Source organism: Pseudochaenichthys georgianus, chromosome 19, assembly GCF_902827115.2.
Source record: "Pseudochaenichthys georgianus chromosome 19, fPseGeo1.2, whole genome shotgun sequence".
NCBI classification, from domain to species: Eukaryota; Metazoa; Chordata; class Actinopteri; order Perciformes; family Channichthyidae; genus Pseudochaenichthys; species Pseudochaenichthys georgianus.
Window position 1 is genome coordinate 10,625,388 of NC_047521.1, and position 16,640 is coordinate 10,642,027.

General features: G+C 41.6%; 1 protein-coding gene across 1 annotated transcript in view; it reads right to left on the minus strand.

Moving 5' to 3' along the window:
• Nucleotides 1–16,640, minus strand: part of LOC117464691 (ankyrin-3-like) — a 118,795-nt gene that overhangs the window by 77,798 nt on the left and 24,357 nt on the right. The window contains 6 exon segments of the mRNA XM_034107264.2: nucleotides 689–712; nucleotides 1,872–2,057; nucleotides 7,489–7,587; nucleotides 10,969–11,067; nucleotides 13,907–14,005; nucleotides 14,727–14,828. Of these exon segments, the coding sequence (XP_033963155.1) occupies nucleotides 689–712; nucleotides 1,872–2,057; nucleotides 7,489–7,587; nucleotides 10,969–11,067; nucleotides 13,907–14,005; nucleotides 14,727–14,828 (609 nt within the window).

Consider the following 16,640-nt stretch of genomic DNA (forward strand, 5'->3'; position numbering starts at 1 on the left):
TGTAGGCCTTCATACCCTTAGCATGTATATGAACAACAATTGCAGCAAAGTGTTCACTGCTGCCTTTTTCATGTTAAAAAAGACATTCACAAAAAAAAAATTCTGATTCAACGCTTCAATCGATTTAAATGGAAATTAGGCTTTTTTTGCATTAGACAAGAATAACTACCGTAAGCATACCATACATTAAGAACCAGTTCTTTGTTTTCATTAGAGATGTAATTCCTTATCTCTTTTGTGTCAATGAAAACTGATTTTCGTGAAATAAAGGAGGAGAAAACAGTATCTCATGTTAAAAATGTAAACAAGTACATCAAAGTGCAGAACTCCCAACAGGACTGCTGTTGTATTGATCAAATTCGGCTTGATCGGCTCATAAGTGAAATGTTTCCTAAAGCTCTATGTATATATATATATATATATACAGTATATATAAAGGTATCTCTAATGGCATTTATTAAAACTCTGCTAAGAAGCTGCAAGCCACTGGATGCACATAGAGCAAATTCAAAAATGCGATGCAGATTTAAAAAAAGCAGGTGCACAGGTGAGACATTGTCAGCAGCGAAAGCTTCATGCCAGCATTTACGGTGCATGCCAGCAGAGAGAAGGCTTTGGCTTTGCAATGGTGACCATGAGAGAATACTGAAAGGAGAGGAAGGAGAGAAGACGACAAGAGAAGATGTACCTCTGTTGCTCTATTCACCATCATCTAGAAGGGAAGCGGTAGGGTAACAATAGGAAACGAATAGGAGGAGGAGGAGGAGAGAATGGGGTGGTTAGTGCACCACAACAACGACAACACCAACACCACGGCTTCATCAAGCATAGGATGGACACATGAGAAAATGTTGGGAGTGATGAAAAGGACTAAAAGGCAAACAAACCGAGGTACACACAACCGGATGATGGACTGAGACTCTCCCTTAAAGGTCCCATGTCATGCTTGTTTGTGTGTGCGGGTGCAAGTGGAGCCTCGCAGATGGGGGTGCTGCAGCCCCCTCAGCAACCCCCCCTTCCCGCGTCCATTCGTGATGTCTCGCCAACTGGGTGCCGCCAACACGGCACCCAGACCCCACACAGCATTCTCATCTGTTTGTGCTTATTGGTGTCATTTTAACGCCATTGTAACACATAATCACTGATGTTCTGCTGTAACGGTGGTGGACTCATCAGCTGACCAATCAGAGCAGAGTGGGCGAGCTGACCAATCAGAGCACAGTGGGCTCACTGGGAGGGGGGGCAGGAGCTCCAACAAGCCGTTTAGGACAGAGAGTGAATACACAGACTATACAGAGATGCTGTGAGAAACCAATGTGAGTTTGGAAAATTGCACAATATAAATCTATTCTAGTAGACCTCAACAATGGAATAATGATCAGTAGAAATGGGACCTTTAAAGTCGGTAGGTGGCAGAAATGTATTCCTCTAATATAAATTAATGCTGTACTTTTCTTTATAGTTTAGTTACTGTATATTGTTACAGATTTAAATACTTTTTTCCAGAGAAAACATGTTTTAAAACATGACTTAAATGCTTTCATTATTGGAACCAAAAAAAAAAAATCACATTCGATTTAATTTTAATAACAGAAGAACAAAACTAAAAAGTATTCCTCCTTCTTTATTCCCCATGATGCCATGAATAAATTCACTGCCATGATATCTAATATTATAAAATTATAATACGTCGTATTTCAAAAATCACTTATTGCCCAAAATTATTTAAGAAATGGAGTAAAACTGCAGTACGTGGCTAACTTGCAGGTCCAATCAAAATATAACAATCAAATAAATATAAAATAATAAACAATCACTTTCTCTGTGAGAGAAGATGATTTGTGGTCCTGTATATCGTGCGGAGAGCATACCTTGGACTCAACGTCAGCGTTGTGGTCGTTCTGGAGGAGGAGCGCGGCGGCCTTGGTGTCGTCCTTCCGTGCAGCGATGTGTAGCGCGGGGAGGCGAACTTTCCCTTTAGTGTCGTTCTCCAGCAGCAGGGAAACCACCTGCTCGTGGCCTTGCTGCAACGCCACTGCCAGAGGAGTGAACCCATCCTGTGAACCAAATACAAGAGGAACATGTAAATACTTCATGTTAGCTGCTAACGGTTAGCAGCAGCCAAACTGAAGAAAGCAAGTTAGGTTGTGTTTCAAACATTCGAAAAACACATTTTGACAAGTTGGTATAACAAAATAAACCAACAATAATATTACATTTGTCCTGCAAACAAACAACTCTCCATTCATGAATGTACGAGCAACTTTTTTAATCTTCACTTAATATCTAAAAAGTAAAGAATACACTGTCACATTACATTTTGTTCAAGGATTTAACAAATACATTAAAGAGATGAAGATCACCATTTTGTGATCTCTCCAAGGCTTTTAGAATGTATAACCTGCCTTTAGTTATGACCCTCGTGACCATCACGGTCATCACTTTTCTCATTTAAAGATATTAGAGAGCACATTTTAAAGTCCGTAAGTGCTCAAGCAGTAAATGAGTGGAAGTTAAAATTGACTTTTTTCGAACTGTTTTCGTAGACAAAGATTTAAAGGGCTCGTGACATGCTTTTCCGGTTATGACCCGTCCCCTCGTGTGTTATGTAGCTTTGTCTGCATGTAAACGGTCTGCAGAGTCACAAACCCTCAAAGTACACCCTCTCTAACACAGAAAAGACATTGGACATTTTCCATTTTTTTCTTCCTGGGTATGGTGACGTAACCATACCCAAATGGACCAATCTGCGGAGCCGTTGCGTCCGCGGAGCCGTTACGCGGATTTCTCAGCCTGAGATGGTGGGACGCGGCGAGGCTGTGAGTCTGTGTCTGAGCACACACACAGACTCACAGCCAGGCTGCAGGTGTGTGTGTGTGTGTGTGTGTGTGTGTGTGTGTGTGTGTGTGTGTGTGTGTGTGTGTGTGTGTGTGTGTGTGTGTGTGTGTGTGTGTGTGTGTGTGTGCTATTCTAGTAGACCTCAACAATGGAAGTATGATCAGTAGAAATGGCCATATCATGGGACCTTTAACATCTATTACAGTGGTTTTAGAATAAAATAATATTACACAATTCTCCCTCTGCATGTTTCACCTTAAGCTAAATGACTTCTTTAGGTTAATCAGTTCAGATAACTTATTCCAAAATAGTATAATTATATATAACATTTTAAGATCTATCGCAGTGACTTGAATAAGTGGCCATTGAAACTTGTTAAACTATTATTAGATTAGCATGAAGGTGGACCTGTGTGAATGGGTGTGATGCCCCTGTGGGTCCATCAGTAGAAAGGGTGTGGCTGTTCTGTCTGTGCTGCATTATAGGCTGCCTTCATTGCACTGATTGCAGTAACTCAGGGCACCTGGGTCTGGTGCTCTGCAGCTATTTGAAGCCTCTCTGCTCCTGTCTGGGCTCTCTGCTTCTCCCTGCAGGCACTCCGGTTTTGTTGAGTATACTATGAGTTTCTTCAGTTGCTTTACTTTGTGCACTTCAACACTCTCACACACATACATGTCCATACAATCCTCACCCTGCATTTACATTACTGATACCACTGACATCCACACCTCATACTTTACTGGTTTTGACTTAATTTGATTTGTTTGTCCTAAATAAACATATTTTGTTAACCGTCAACATGGTGTGTCTCCTTTTTGTTGTGGCCTTTTGAGCCGGGTCATAACAATGGGCTTTAACAAGCCAAATGGCCTTCTAATAACCATTTCTCAATATAGGCATGTCAGCTCATGCTCTAAAGAGAGTCTAAGTGCTTCAGTAGGAGTTCAGTGTCTCGCTCAAGGACAAATCGAAAGGAAATGCAGCTGCTAATGGGCACAAACTGAGAAGAAAACAAGACGACGCCAACTGCATCCTACTGCAAACATATCCATTCACACAGGCAGTATAACAAATGAGAGACACAGCAGCAGAGAGCATGAATCATCAAAGAAAAGGAAATATTTCTCATACATAAAAACAACACTTGTGTTTGTTTGTATGTGTGTGTATGAGGACGGGCATGTGTGTGTTTACACAGGATGCCGACTGTCTGGATAAAACCAACTCAGCATCACTACACTCACACATCAAAGCTGAAGCTCTCCTTATGGAGATCACACACACGCACAGGAAAACAAACAGTCGTAATCAGAGCATCTCCGCAGCACACCCACGGGCAGGCGGACATGTTAAAATGCATAAATGTAGCCTTTTTGAGAAAGTCATAAGCATTCCCTGCACTGCCCTCCTGTTTCCTCTGCTTTATTATGGATTCAGGAAAGGCACTGAGACAGTTTAATGTCCTACAAATACTTTAAAAGCAACCACAGTGAACAGACAACGCTGAAAGTGGGGTTTGATCTTTATCTTCAAGCATGAACACTTGCAATGACACAGCACATTTTACCTGATGTGTTTGAAAAACATAAATAAACTGTAGACAGGACAGTAGGACACTCAGTACATCTTTCTTGACAAGTCATTAATCATAAGAGAAATAAATAATAACAAATAGATCTGCAAGGGTGACCTTCATACTACAGAAACATGAAATCATAAATAAAATATGTCGATATCACTGCAGAATATCTTTACATATTTTGTACTGTTGGACGAAAGAACCTGCAATAAAAAAGATAAATTGCAGACGGATGATTTTTAATAAACAAAGGATTTCTGTCCTACTCTACCTCGTGCTATGCTGAAACGGTTAAATATGAATTATTGAACACCGTGAGTTGCTTCAAACATGGATTTATGTTTGCCCTCATGAATAATTCATCCATGTCTCCTGCCAGAGGAGACGGTGGGGCAGAGGAGGCAGACAAAAGGAGGAATGATGGAGGAGGAGAAGGATGGAGAAGAAACAGGAAGATAAAAGGAAAGCAGAGTAGGACAGGGACCCTCGTGGTGGTTTATTTTGAGACCTAAATACACCGTCCGCTGACCCAAAATATTATTAGAGCACCAAATGTGTATAACTACGCAGCTGAAAAAAACACCACTTTACTCCTGTTTGAGTCATGTTTTCTCAAAACTGCAGTGACTAGCTTGTAAAGGTTTTATGGACTTTCAAAAAAAGAACACAGTATTTATGGTTAAACAAAAGATGAAGGTCTGAAATTGCACCATTTCAGAATAGTGTATAATCATTAACAGGTTAGGGCAGGGGTGCCCAACCTTTTTTTAACCGAGAGCTACTTTTAAATTTGCCAGTCTGCCGAGATCTACCAGTCCAAATAGAGAGGCGTAGCCATTACTGACAGCCTACTACCAGGTAAATACACACTTCTACTTGTATAAAACTGACCTTTGTACGATGAATACTTCATAAAATACTGCAGATCCTTTATCTCACCTCTTTCTAATCTATTATACACACATACAAGTATTTAACTGAAGTTAACAGTGTTGTTGATACAGAGTTGGAGTTTACTCACACGTCACACTAATGTTTAAGAAACATTGAACAGTGCTGCCACATATGACACAGGAAAAAACTCTGAACCCTTTCTTTGCCATTATTTAAAAATAGTGTTGCTACAAAAGTATAAATTAGTCTTACTAATAAGACAACTCAGATATGAAGCTACACAGGAATCTGCTGCAACAGTGCAATAAAAAAGACAACATTAATAGAATCAAACCCTTTTTTTTGTTGCATTTTAGTAGATTATAAAAATAAATGCCTTTTAAAATAGGATGCAAGCAACACTAGTTTCTTAACCTGAATAGACTATAATCAATTTAAGTTTGCATTCTTATACCATGTTGTACAATAATTAGAATGAATAAGTTCAAACAAACTCAAACTTACAGCTGATTAATAACGGTATCTAACTTGAGTTTTTATCATATCAAAAACCTGTTGAAATGCTTCTGTTATTTTTATTACGCATCGGCAGCCTCCAGGAATGCTTCTTTCACAACTTTGCCGTCTTTGAAAGACTTCATGTGTTTCGCAATAACCTGACTGACACGATAAGATGCTCTGGTAGCAGCCTTGCTCTTGTTGTTGGGCCTGGTGAAAATGGACTGCTGTGCATTTAGCTGTCCTTTCAGGCCCCTCCCCTTTTGGGAGCATAGGGCAGAATCAGGAGGGAATTCCGTCTTGTAGCGTTTGTGCACTGTTTTGAAATGTCGCTCCTAAATTACCCTTCTTCGATAAAGCCACGCTCGCATTGCAGATGAGACAGATGGACTTTGAATTGGAATAGATCTATACAAACATAAACATCCTCCCACTCGGAGTGAAAATTATATATGTTTTGCTTCTGCCATAATTGCGGTCTTGTGTGTGTGCGGACTGTCACTTCTGTTGACACGGACAACGTTAGCAAACTAGTGCCCACTGCGGACCAGCCACGCCCCGACACACGCCGGCCAAAGTGCATTATTCTGGCACAGGAAGATTATGTTATAGGACATTAACGATAAAACAGAATATTGTTGTTCTATTTTTAGACACATCTCGCGATCGACTGGGAATCTCCCCGCGATCGACTGGTTGGGCACCCCTGGGTTAGGGTATGATAGCTTCTTCAAGTCAGGATCAACAACAATGTGTAATGCTGGGGTCAAACCTCAACACTTTTTGACACAAATCTGTCCATTGCACCACGTTTCTCATAAACACATAAATGTTGTTTATCTGATTTGTATTATTATCTTGCTATTTACCATATTCATTGTTTGAAATGTTCCCGATTTATATTCCAATGTGGCTTATTTTAGAGTTACTCTTACTTATGATTAGGTATTATGACTTTAGTTCATCTTACTGATAACCCTTTTGTAGAAAGTTACATTTCAAATGCAGGAATTTTACTTGTAAAATCATATTTCAGATGTTTGTTTAAATAAGTAAAGTATGTGAGTACTTCTTACACCCCTGCAAAACGGAAATAGTTTTGCTATATGGTATCTGCGGAACTCTGCTATTTTGTTGGCACTATAATCAAACTATAAACATACAGAAAAACTTGTGAAAATATGCATTGGCTTCACAAATGTGTTTTAGACAGAGAGAGTTTTAGTGGCAGTTGGCTGTCTGCCGCTACTACAGCAGAGCAGATGATGGATTGTACTGACACACTCACAGCGTAGCACTTGCTCACCCACTGTCACACACACACACACACACACATATCAGACTTCAGTTACGTCAATGGTTCCGTCCTCCAGAGACAGTCAAGGTCACTCTGAATGAATACTTCGTCATGTTGTGTCTCTCTTTTATTCTACCCTAATCATCTCCTCTTAAATTAAGCAACAACTTCATGTTTTTCCGCTTTTGTCTCCTAAATGAGACACTAGTTGAAGCCACGTGTTCACCATTTACAGAAGTATGCCATACATAACACTGCAGAGTAATGACAGGAAGTCGAAATAAAGGGTTGTGATAACGGTTAGATATTTAAAGCTGTTTTGTGCAAATAGGAGTTTGTTGTGTATGCGTTGTGTATCATCTGTTTGTGCTTGTTTAGGTACCTCAGTGGCGATGCTCTGACTCGAGCCGTGGTCCAATAAGTAGTGCACCACGTCCATGTGGTTCTCCTGCGCCGCCATATACAGCGGAGTGAAGCCATTCTGGGAAACAGAGAAGAAGAAAAACACTGAATCAAACCAAACGTCATGTTTTTTTAAGGTGCATCACACCACTCCTGTCTGTTTATCGTTAGTAACTATTGACTTCTGCTGTATCACCAAGAAGTCAACATGTACTCGAGTGCATTGTGTTCATCAAAGTCAGGTATTTAATTTACTTTGTCAGCCAAAAACCGACATTCCCACTAGGGTTTATTTAAATCTATACATGGTTTCTCTATTGAATTTCAAAAATGTGCTTTATCATCATATTGTGCTATTATACATACAGTACTTTTAGCATCAGATCCCAAATGACCTCTACAACTACAACAAGAGAACTACTGTCCCAGAAGGCTATCATGAGTACAGACTGTCACCTCCCTGCATACCTCACACCTGATAACAGCAAAGATAAAAACAGATGCAGTGCTGCAGTTGAAGTGTATGTGCGTGTGTGTGTGTGTGTGTGTGTGTGTGTGTGTGTGTGTGTGGGGTGCGACACTTAAACAAGGCCAAGAATACAGATCTCCATAGCAACACGAGGATCCAAAAATCACTTCACTGATGTCAATGCACCAACACAATCTCTTGTAATATATGTCATTGCACCTTCACAGTCAAAATGCAGCGATGACCGAAGACGCAGTGGAAAATAAACTACTCCCACGCAAAGTTATATGATGAGGCCCTCTGTTTTGCGAGCGTTGTCGTCGTCGTCGTCGGGGGGTGGCGGGGGTGCTAGTGGAGCCTCGCAGCGGCGAAACCGTGCCGCACCACACTGATTGCACTGCAGAAGCGCATAGGTGTGTGCCGCATTTTCGGCTCAGTTGTGGCCCCCTCCGCAAGATGAGGCCCCCTATGCAAGGCGAGGCCCCCTACGCAAGGCGAGGCCCCCTACGCAAGGCGAGGCCCCCTACGCAAGGCGAGGCCCCATACGCAAGGCGAGGCCCCCTACGCAAGGCGAGGCCCCCTACGCAAGGCGAGGCCCCCTACGCAAGGCGAGGCCCCCTACGCAAGGCGAGGCCCCCTACGCAAGGCGAGGCCCCCTACGCAAGGCGAGGCCCCCTACGCAAGGTGAGGCCCCACACAGTCTGCATGATCGGCCTGTAGGGAGGGACGGCCCTGTGTTTACATCTTGTACGGTTGTGAAGGTATTGTGGTGAATTTTAATCCTTTTGAACATGAGGTAGTATTTCATCTAAGCCTCTTGTGGACAAACTGAGTATTACAACAACAAAGAATACACATTTTCCCTACCTATTACATTAATGTGGATTATATAATTTGTTCAAGTATTACATTTTCCTTTTAATGTATTGTGAAGTAGCTGTGCAGACTTCTGAAAACATCAACGTGTACATTATAATAAAAACATTGTTTATTAATTTACCAGCCATCTCTACACACTACTTTCCTTATTGCGCTGTATTCTTTAACAAAAATACAACTAAATATGATGTTTTAATAACTTTCAGTTTAGAACAAATCATTATCGCTGATCAATTCCAACGTCATCTTCATTCTCTCAGCAGCTCTGAGGCCTGTACTAATGTAGAGGAAACTTCTGTGTAGAAATGCAAGGGAGTCATCGACTCAGGAAGGAGACAAGGTAGAGCAGGAGCTTTGATGTCAGACCGCTGATGATTTATTTGGAGTTTCGGCCAGAGCATTCACATCACAAGTCACAGCAGTCACGGTGAGACTGCACGGGAGAGTTGCCACGTCAATTCTGGAGCGCCTCTCTCTTGCTAGCCCATTTAACTGGTTTCACAGAGAGTAATCAACATGTTTTGATAAGATAGCTTTAGACAGTTGGGCACACTGAGTTACCTGCGTCCGCCACTTATGGCCTCGAATATGTCATACCCTGGAGTCCACAAACAACAAAGAAGGAAGTGTCCCAGTCCACCCACAACAAAGACCATCTGTGACCTAGTATTGACCGGTCACAGAATGGGAACAATAACATTATTGGCTGAAGCAGCCTGTGTCCTTAAAGGACATAAACAGACGTCAAGGTTGGTCCTGTACGTCACATCTAGGAGTCTAGGATAATTATTTCCCTAACAACTAAGAATCCAGTTCAACATACTGTACCCTGGATATGTTTGAGTTACCCGGCTTACCTAATCCAAAACAAACGCGCTCTCGCTAAACGGTCCTACAACGCTGGTTATCAACTCGGTAACTCAAGCCCGGTGTGCCCTATCTAGTTATGTGCGCGTTCACATGAAAGGGGCGGGGCTAGCAACATTTGACCAATCACAAACATGAAGAAGCGCACTGACAGCACAGCGTCACACTTCCCTGAATGAACTATAATATTAGACATATGAAGAAGTTCAACTTTAAACATCCATGACTTAAACACTTTATCCAGGATCAAAGCCACAGAGTTGCACCTACGAGGTGAATACGGCTGGTAAAAAAAAAGTGTTTGAATGCGTACATTAACAGGTTTATGATATCACTGCCAGAAACGGCTCAAGAAGCTGACTCAGATAAGGAAATATATTATACATTATGATGTGATATGAATGATAATGGGATACATCGACGTCTGCACTCACAGTGCCGCGGACTGTAGGTAATGTTACTTTGATCTGGTTACTTCTGTTAACTTGTGGCAGATATTTAAGTAAGCTTTCTTAACGCTAATGTTATAATAGTCAGATTGCTCTGAAGATGGGAGGTGATATTCTATTAATGTTCACGTTCACAGTCGGTGATTTTTCCTGGCCGTCTTTCCTGCAACGGCAGTTTTTCTGTATTTCCTTTATCCTGTAATATGACTTGATAGCTTTAAACTCCGCACACTGAGCTCTGATTGGTCAGCAGGAGGTGCTTTTACTGAGTTGATCTCTTAGCCTGGAATCTAACCTGCTCCGGACCAGGCTAGCCGTTCAGCATAAGTTACCATGGAGATCTACCCCGCTAAGAAGTGAACCAGCGTCCTAGGACCGGAAACCCAGAGTTTTCCCTGAAGTTAGCTCGCAAAGCGAAATTCCGGCTTCTTCATACAGGCCTCTGAATTGTGTGTGTGTGCTGACGATTGAATGTGGGCCAGGAAGCACTGCAGAGCTGCTGACACACACACACACACACACACACACACACACACACACACACACACACACACACACACACACACACACACACACACACACACACACACACACACACACACACACACACACACACACACACACACACACACACACACACACACACACACACACACACACACACACACACACACACACACACACACACACAAGTTGTATACGCATTAATCTGCATGAAAGCACACACTCAAACGTGGATTTCCAACAGAGATCATTTGAAAATTAGAGAGCTTTGAGGGGTGTGTGTGTGTCTTACCTGAGATTGTGCATTGACGTTGGCACTGTGGGTGACGAGTTCCTTCACCACGTCGTTCTGCCCAGCGAGGGAGGCGATGTGAAGAGCTGTGTTTCCTTTCTGCTTTGAAACACAGGAAATACACACTATAAACTTTCTTTTAATAACTTTCAACTTCAAATCAGATATGAGTACATTTTATATTTCTAATTGCATCTTAATCACCCCGGGATATCATTATCTCAGAATATGTCTGCTCTGAAATCATAGCAAAGAAAAAGTTCCGAACTTGCCTTAGGGTCATGATCTTTATTTGATTTCTGTTATCATAGTAAACCTGAAGCTGTAGTTCCAAATCACTTGATAATTATTAGAAAATGTTGAGTTAGAAAACCCATGAAAATAAGCTTTTCCATTCTAAAATACAATTATTATTGAAATGTTTTTGATCTTTATAGTAAAATAAACTTCTAAGATGTATTTTAATCCCATGAATGTGGTACTAGATGGCAGATCAAATCCGCAATAAAAATGCGACACACATTCTGACCCTCAGTTATTTCAAAGCAGTGATATCTTAAAATGTGTACCATTTTCTTTGTCATTTTCTTAATTGCAATTAGATAATATAGGAAATAATCATAACACAAAACACACACACGAAAAAGAAATTACTTAAAATGTAAAGGGTAAAGTGGCTCAGTCAGTAGGGCCTTGTACTGTGAGCCGTAGGGTCGCCGGTTCAAGTCCCCTAACAGGCCCTGCCGTGGTGCCCTTGAGCAAGGCACCGAACACCCCCCTCCCCCCCACTCCCATTGCTCCCCGGGCGCTGTACACTAGCTTCCCACTGCTCCTAGTACTAGGATGCAGAGGCAACATTTCACTGTGTGCTGCATGTATGTGTGACAATTAAAGAGGGTTTCATCCTACAATTCTGTCCTGTATGAAAAATCTTATTCCTACATTAAATAAATTATTTAAAACTTGCTAGAATCACTACTGAAAAATCAGTCAGCATGTTCTTTAACATAATATTAAGACATTACTATGAACGTGCAGCAGGAAGGGAGAAGGGTGAGCGGTCTCAGTCAAGAAAGTACCCTCTTACTGTATAATGTACATGCAGATTGTGTTAGAGTTGGTATGAGGGTGAGTTCCATATACTGAACCTCTAATGGATGCACCTGTTGTGTGTGTGTGTGTGTGTGTGTGTGTGTGTGTGTGTGTGTGTGTGTGTGTGTGTGTGTGTGTGTGTGTGTGTGTGTGTGTGTGTGTGTGTGTGTCAGCAGCAGCTGTTGCCATGTTGTCATTCCTGCTGCCAATGGGAACTCCACATAAACACCGCCCCTCATTCCAGGATCGAGGCTGCCCTTTCTCTTTTCCTCTCATGCTGCTGCACTGCATTAAGACTAGAAAGCACAATTCATGCAGGCTTATGCAACAATATTTGAGCACATTGAATTTGCCAGCAGTTTCCTCCTATAGACATAATATGCAGAAATGAAGCAAAAGCTGGTGCTTTCCTGTTCTGCTTTCCGTCAGGTTTATATATGTCTAAACCTGCATTTAGATTTTTTATTTAACGCTGATACAAGCATCAAATACAACAAAGATCTATTATCACTTAATGAAGTTGATATAACAAATTTGTTAAAAAACAGATGCCTATTTACAAATTAAACGGCATTCATTTGGATGTATAAGTCCATCCACTTTGCTCCAAGAGTTCAGAATGTATGAAACAAATTGACCCAAAGAAGGGCTGCTTGCTGCCTTTGAACACATTGCTGATGGTGGCACTCAAGCAGAACCGTAACTTGGTGCATGTGGGCCCTAAAGCCAAAACAAGAACTGAAACACGCCAACACTTTTTGGGTTGGGTCATACATCTACATGGGTTTGTCACTACTAAAGACATCTCTCTCATTCTAGTCTTTTGATCCATTCTTAATGTAAACATATTAAATATAGGCACTTTTCCATAATGACGGTAACGGATCAGAACAACCCTATTCCCTCAGCCATATTCCTCCTGGAGACCGCTGCCAGTATAACCCTGGTTGTAACTGTATCACCGACATCCCTATACTGTACATCCCCCATATAAACATGGGTTATTCAACGATGGACTGTTGGAATTGTTATAGCGGCAAGCTTTTGAAAGTGTTACTGATGTTTCCTTAGAATATACTCTAGCGGTTCACTAACAAACATGAATGAAACATTTTAGAGCAGTGGAACAGCAAACTAAAGGAACAGCTCACTAAGAGCTAGGATGCTAACATTGATAGTGAAAAGGAGGACAGTAACCCAGAAGGTCGTACTAGTTAACCTGTCTTCAACTTGAACTAGACTGGCATCCAAGAGGACTTGAGCTTCAGCTAGAACAACAGCCACCTGTCACACCCCCACCTCCAGTTGATCACCATACCGACCTTTGCAGAGGTCCTGCCCAACACCAAACTGATGACAGAGACCTTGTGGCAGGTACTGTACAAGTCCCAGCCTCCGCACACATGACCTCTATTGTCTGCCAATAACCCCTCTTTAGCGTTTGTAAACACTGTCATTTAGACCATGATAACAGCATTCTGAACAAATGTCAGATCAAATATTTAAACTATTAATATTAAATATTAAAGTATCTGCTTTACTTGGGTCAGCGTTGTCAGCAAAGTTGTCCAGTTAACTACACAACAGATATTGTGTGTATACAACTTATTGAATTTTCTTTGCTACGTGAAACTGCATCAGTGTCATGTAATTAAGATTATGTGGGAAACAAATAACCACAAGGCCAAATGATTCCTTCATCAGTTCACCAAACTCCTCCGTTTACACGCAGCCATTCATCTCCTTTCCTGCTGCTTCAGCAATGTGACTTTGGGAAGGAGCTGACGCAGCACTCGACAGTATGTGAGGGATCGAGTGTGTTTGCACTCCTGGGCAGCACACACACCTTGGTAGCTGCGTCCACGTTGGCGCCGTGCTTGATGAGCTCAGCCACCACCTCCACGTGGCCCTCCTTCGAGGCCAGATGGAGAGCATTTAGACCATTCTGGAGAGAAAGAAAAAAAGACATTAAACCCTTTTGTTTGTCTTTATTGTGAAAAGAATATTAATCCTGTTCAATCTTCTGCTCTTTTACTTAGTAACACTTTAATGCATCAATAATTATAATCAAAACATATCATATACAGTTTATGACTATGAAAGTGGGCAATATGCATAATTTACTTTTGGTACATACGTTTATTTTGATGCAAATATTTCTGTATGTCGCCGGACTTTTACTTGTAACAGTAGGTATTCCTACACTCTGTAACTTCTACTTTTACTCAAGTACGAGATCCGAGTACTTCTCCCACCTCTGGAGCAAGTTAACTCTTGCTAATAAGCAGAAGACGCACAGCTACTGTAGGGCTTCTATTAGTTTTGCAGGTAAGCCTTTTAAGTTAAGAACCAAATGGTAGATAAATGTCGACCTGATGATGACCCAATAAGAAATGTGAAAAGATCACCAAAGTTATTCATCTCGTGAAATCATTAAAGAAGTGTGGAGCTAAGGGCAATAGTGTCACATGGAAACAGTGTTTATTTATTCAGGAGCCAATGCAAATGTGGGAAAGTATTTTTTGTCATTTTCGGTTAATCACCACTTTAATGCCCCACAGACCTTACTGGCAGCTGCACTGTTGTAGTACAAGATACAAACAGACCACCATGAAGTGCAGGTAGACTCTTGTTCCCTTAGAACTAGACGTTATCATGCTTCCCACCTGATTGCAAATATTGATGTCGACTCCATTCTTCAGGTAGTCCAAAGCTTTCTCGAGGTTCCCGGCCCGAGCTGAACGCAGATAACAGGCATTTATATCCGTCTGCAGGACACAGAGAGGAGCATGTTGTCATCTTTACTTCACAAAGGTCAACGCAGGTACAGGAATACCAAAGAAATGTGTATGTTAAATTAGTAAACAAACCATAAAGATTTCGTTCGGGTTAAGTGAAAATAAAAAAGCGTTAATTATGTAAAGACAGCAAGAGCTCAGAGCTTGTTCTATGCTAGTTATTATTTGGGATGCTTAGTCAGAAGCTGATACTTCATCCATGTGAATCCCTGCAATGAGAGATAAGTTGAATAAATCCTTAAAAGGCACGTATGTTAGTAGCTGGACAAAAACATAGGGTACCTTTCATATGGAAAGCCTTTTTAGAAGATGAATAAGAGCTCAAAGAAAGTTAAGAGTGAAAGAGAACATGCCTGTGTGTTTTTCAAAATCCAAGAAGGCTGCTTAATCCAAGCCAATGTTGATAGGAAGGTTATACAAGGTAGAAACAAGGAATGCCTCAGAATATTTAGATTTAAAAAAGGAATACAAACAGGCCTAAAAGCAGACCATTAGTGAGTCCCTGATTTCATGATTGCAGTGCAGAGCTCCTGTGAGCCACACCCAGACGTACACAGTAACACCGGAGGAGGAGCACTCTCCAATTACCCTCTGCTCATGTGCCAATTAACCTAGCAACCCACCTATTCTCTGGAAAGCACACACACACACACACACACACACACACACACACACACACACACACACACACACACACACACACACACACACACACACACACACACACACACACACACACACACACACACACACACACACACACACACACACACACACACACACACACACACACACACACACACACACACACACACACACACACACACACACACACACACACACACACACACACACACACACACACACACACACACACACGGCTCTTAGTTCTGCAACTGGGCTCATTCACAAACCCTCTTTCAAGTCAACTCTAGCAGGGAGCTGAACATATTACATATTAACATATACATTTGCAGAAACAGTCAACATATTATACAAAATATTCAGCGGTATTTATGAATAGATATTTGTCCAAAAAGAGGGTCATTCTCAATCAAAGACAAACCAGTAAAAGATGGTTATCTTTGTAGTAAAGATAGAAACAACTATATTATGTATTGACTTTCCAGGGTTCAGTGGAACTGATTTACTGAACAGATACAATAAACACATCTGGAATGTGCTCCTGGAATACTGCAGCCATAAAAACATGAAGGCTTTGCATTAAAATAACTTCGGCTTTGTGGGTAGTTTAAATAGAAGTGCTACAGACAGTCCTGTCATGCTCACTGCACCATGATCTGTGTTGTTGTAGACAGATTGTTGCTAAAGCTGACAGCTGAGCTCATTTCCCACTGACTGAATGGATGTTATCTGGGTTCATCACACACACACACACACACACACACACACACACACACACACACACACACACACACACACACACACACACACACACACACACACACACACACACACACACACACACACACACACACACACACACACACACACACACACACACACACACACACACACACACACACACACACACACACACACACACACACACACACACACACACACACACACAGTGTTTCTGGTGTCAGCATCCACTCTGTGGGGCAGAGACTCTGGGGGCTTATCCGACGCCATGCCATCAGACACACACACACACACACACACACACACACAGGTTTAGTATGTGTATTTGTGTGTGTGTGTATTTCACAAACTTCCTGAATTCAGCCTATTTCCATTATTATAATGAACTCCATTGGT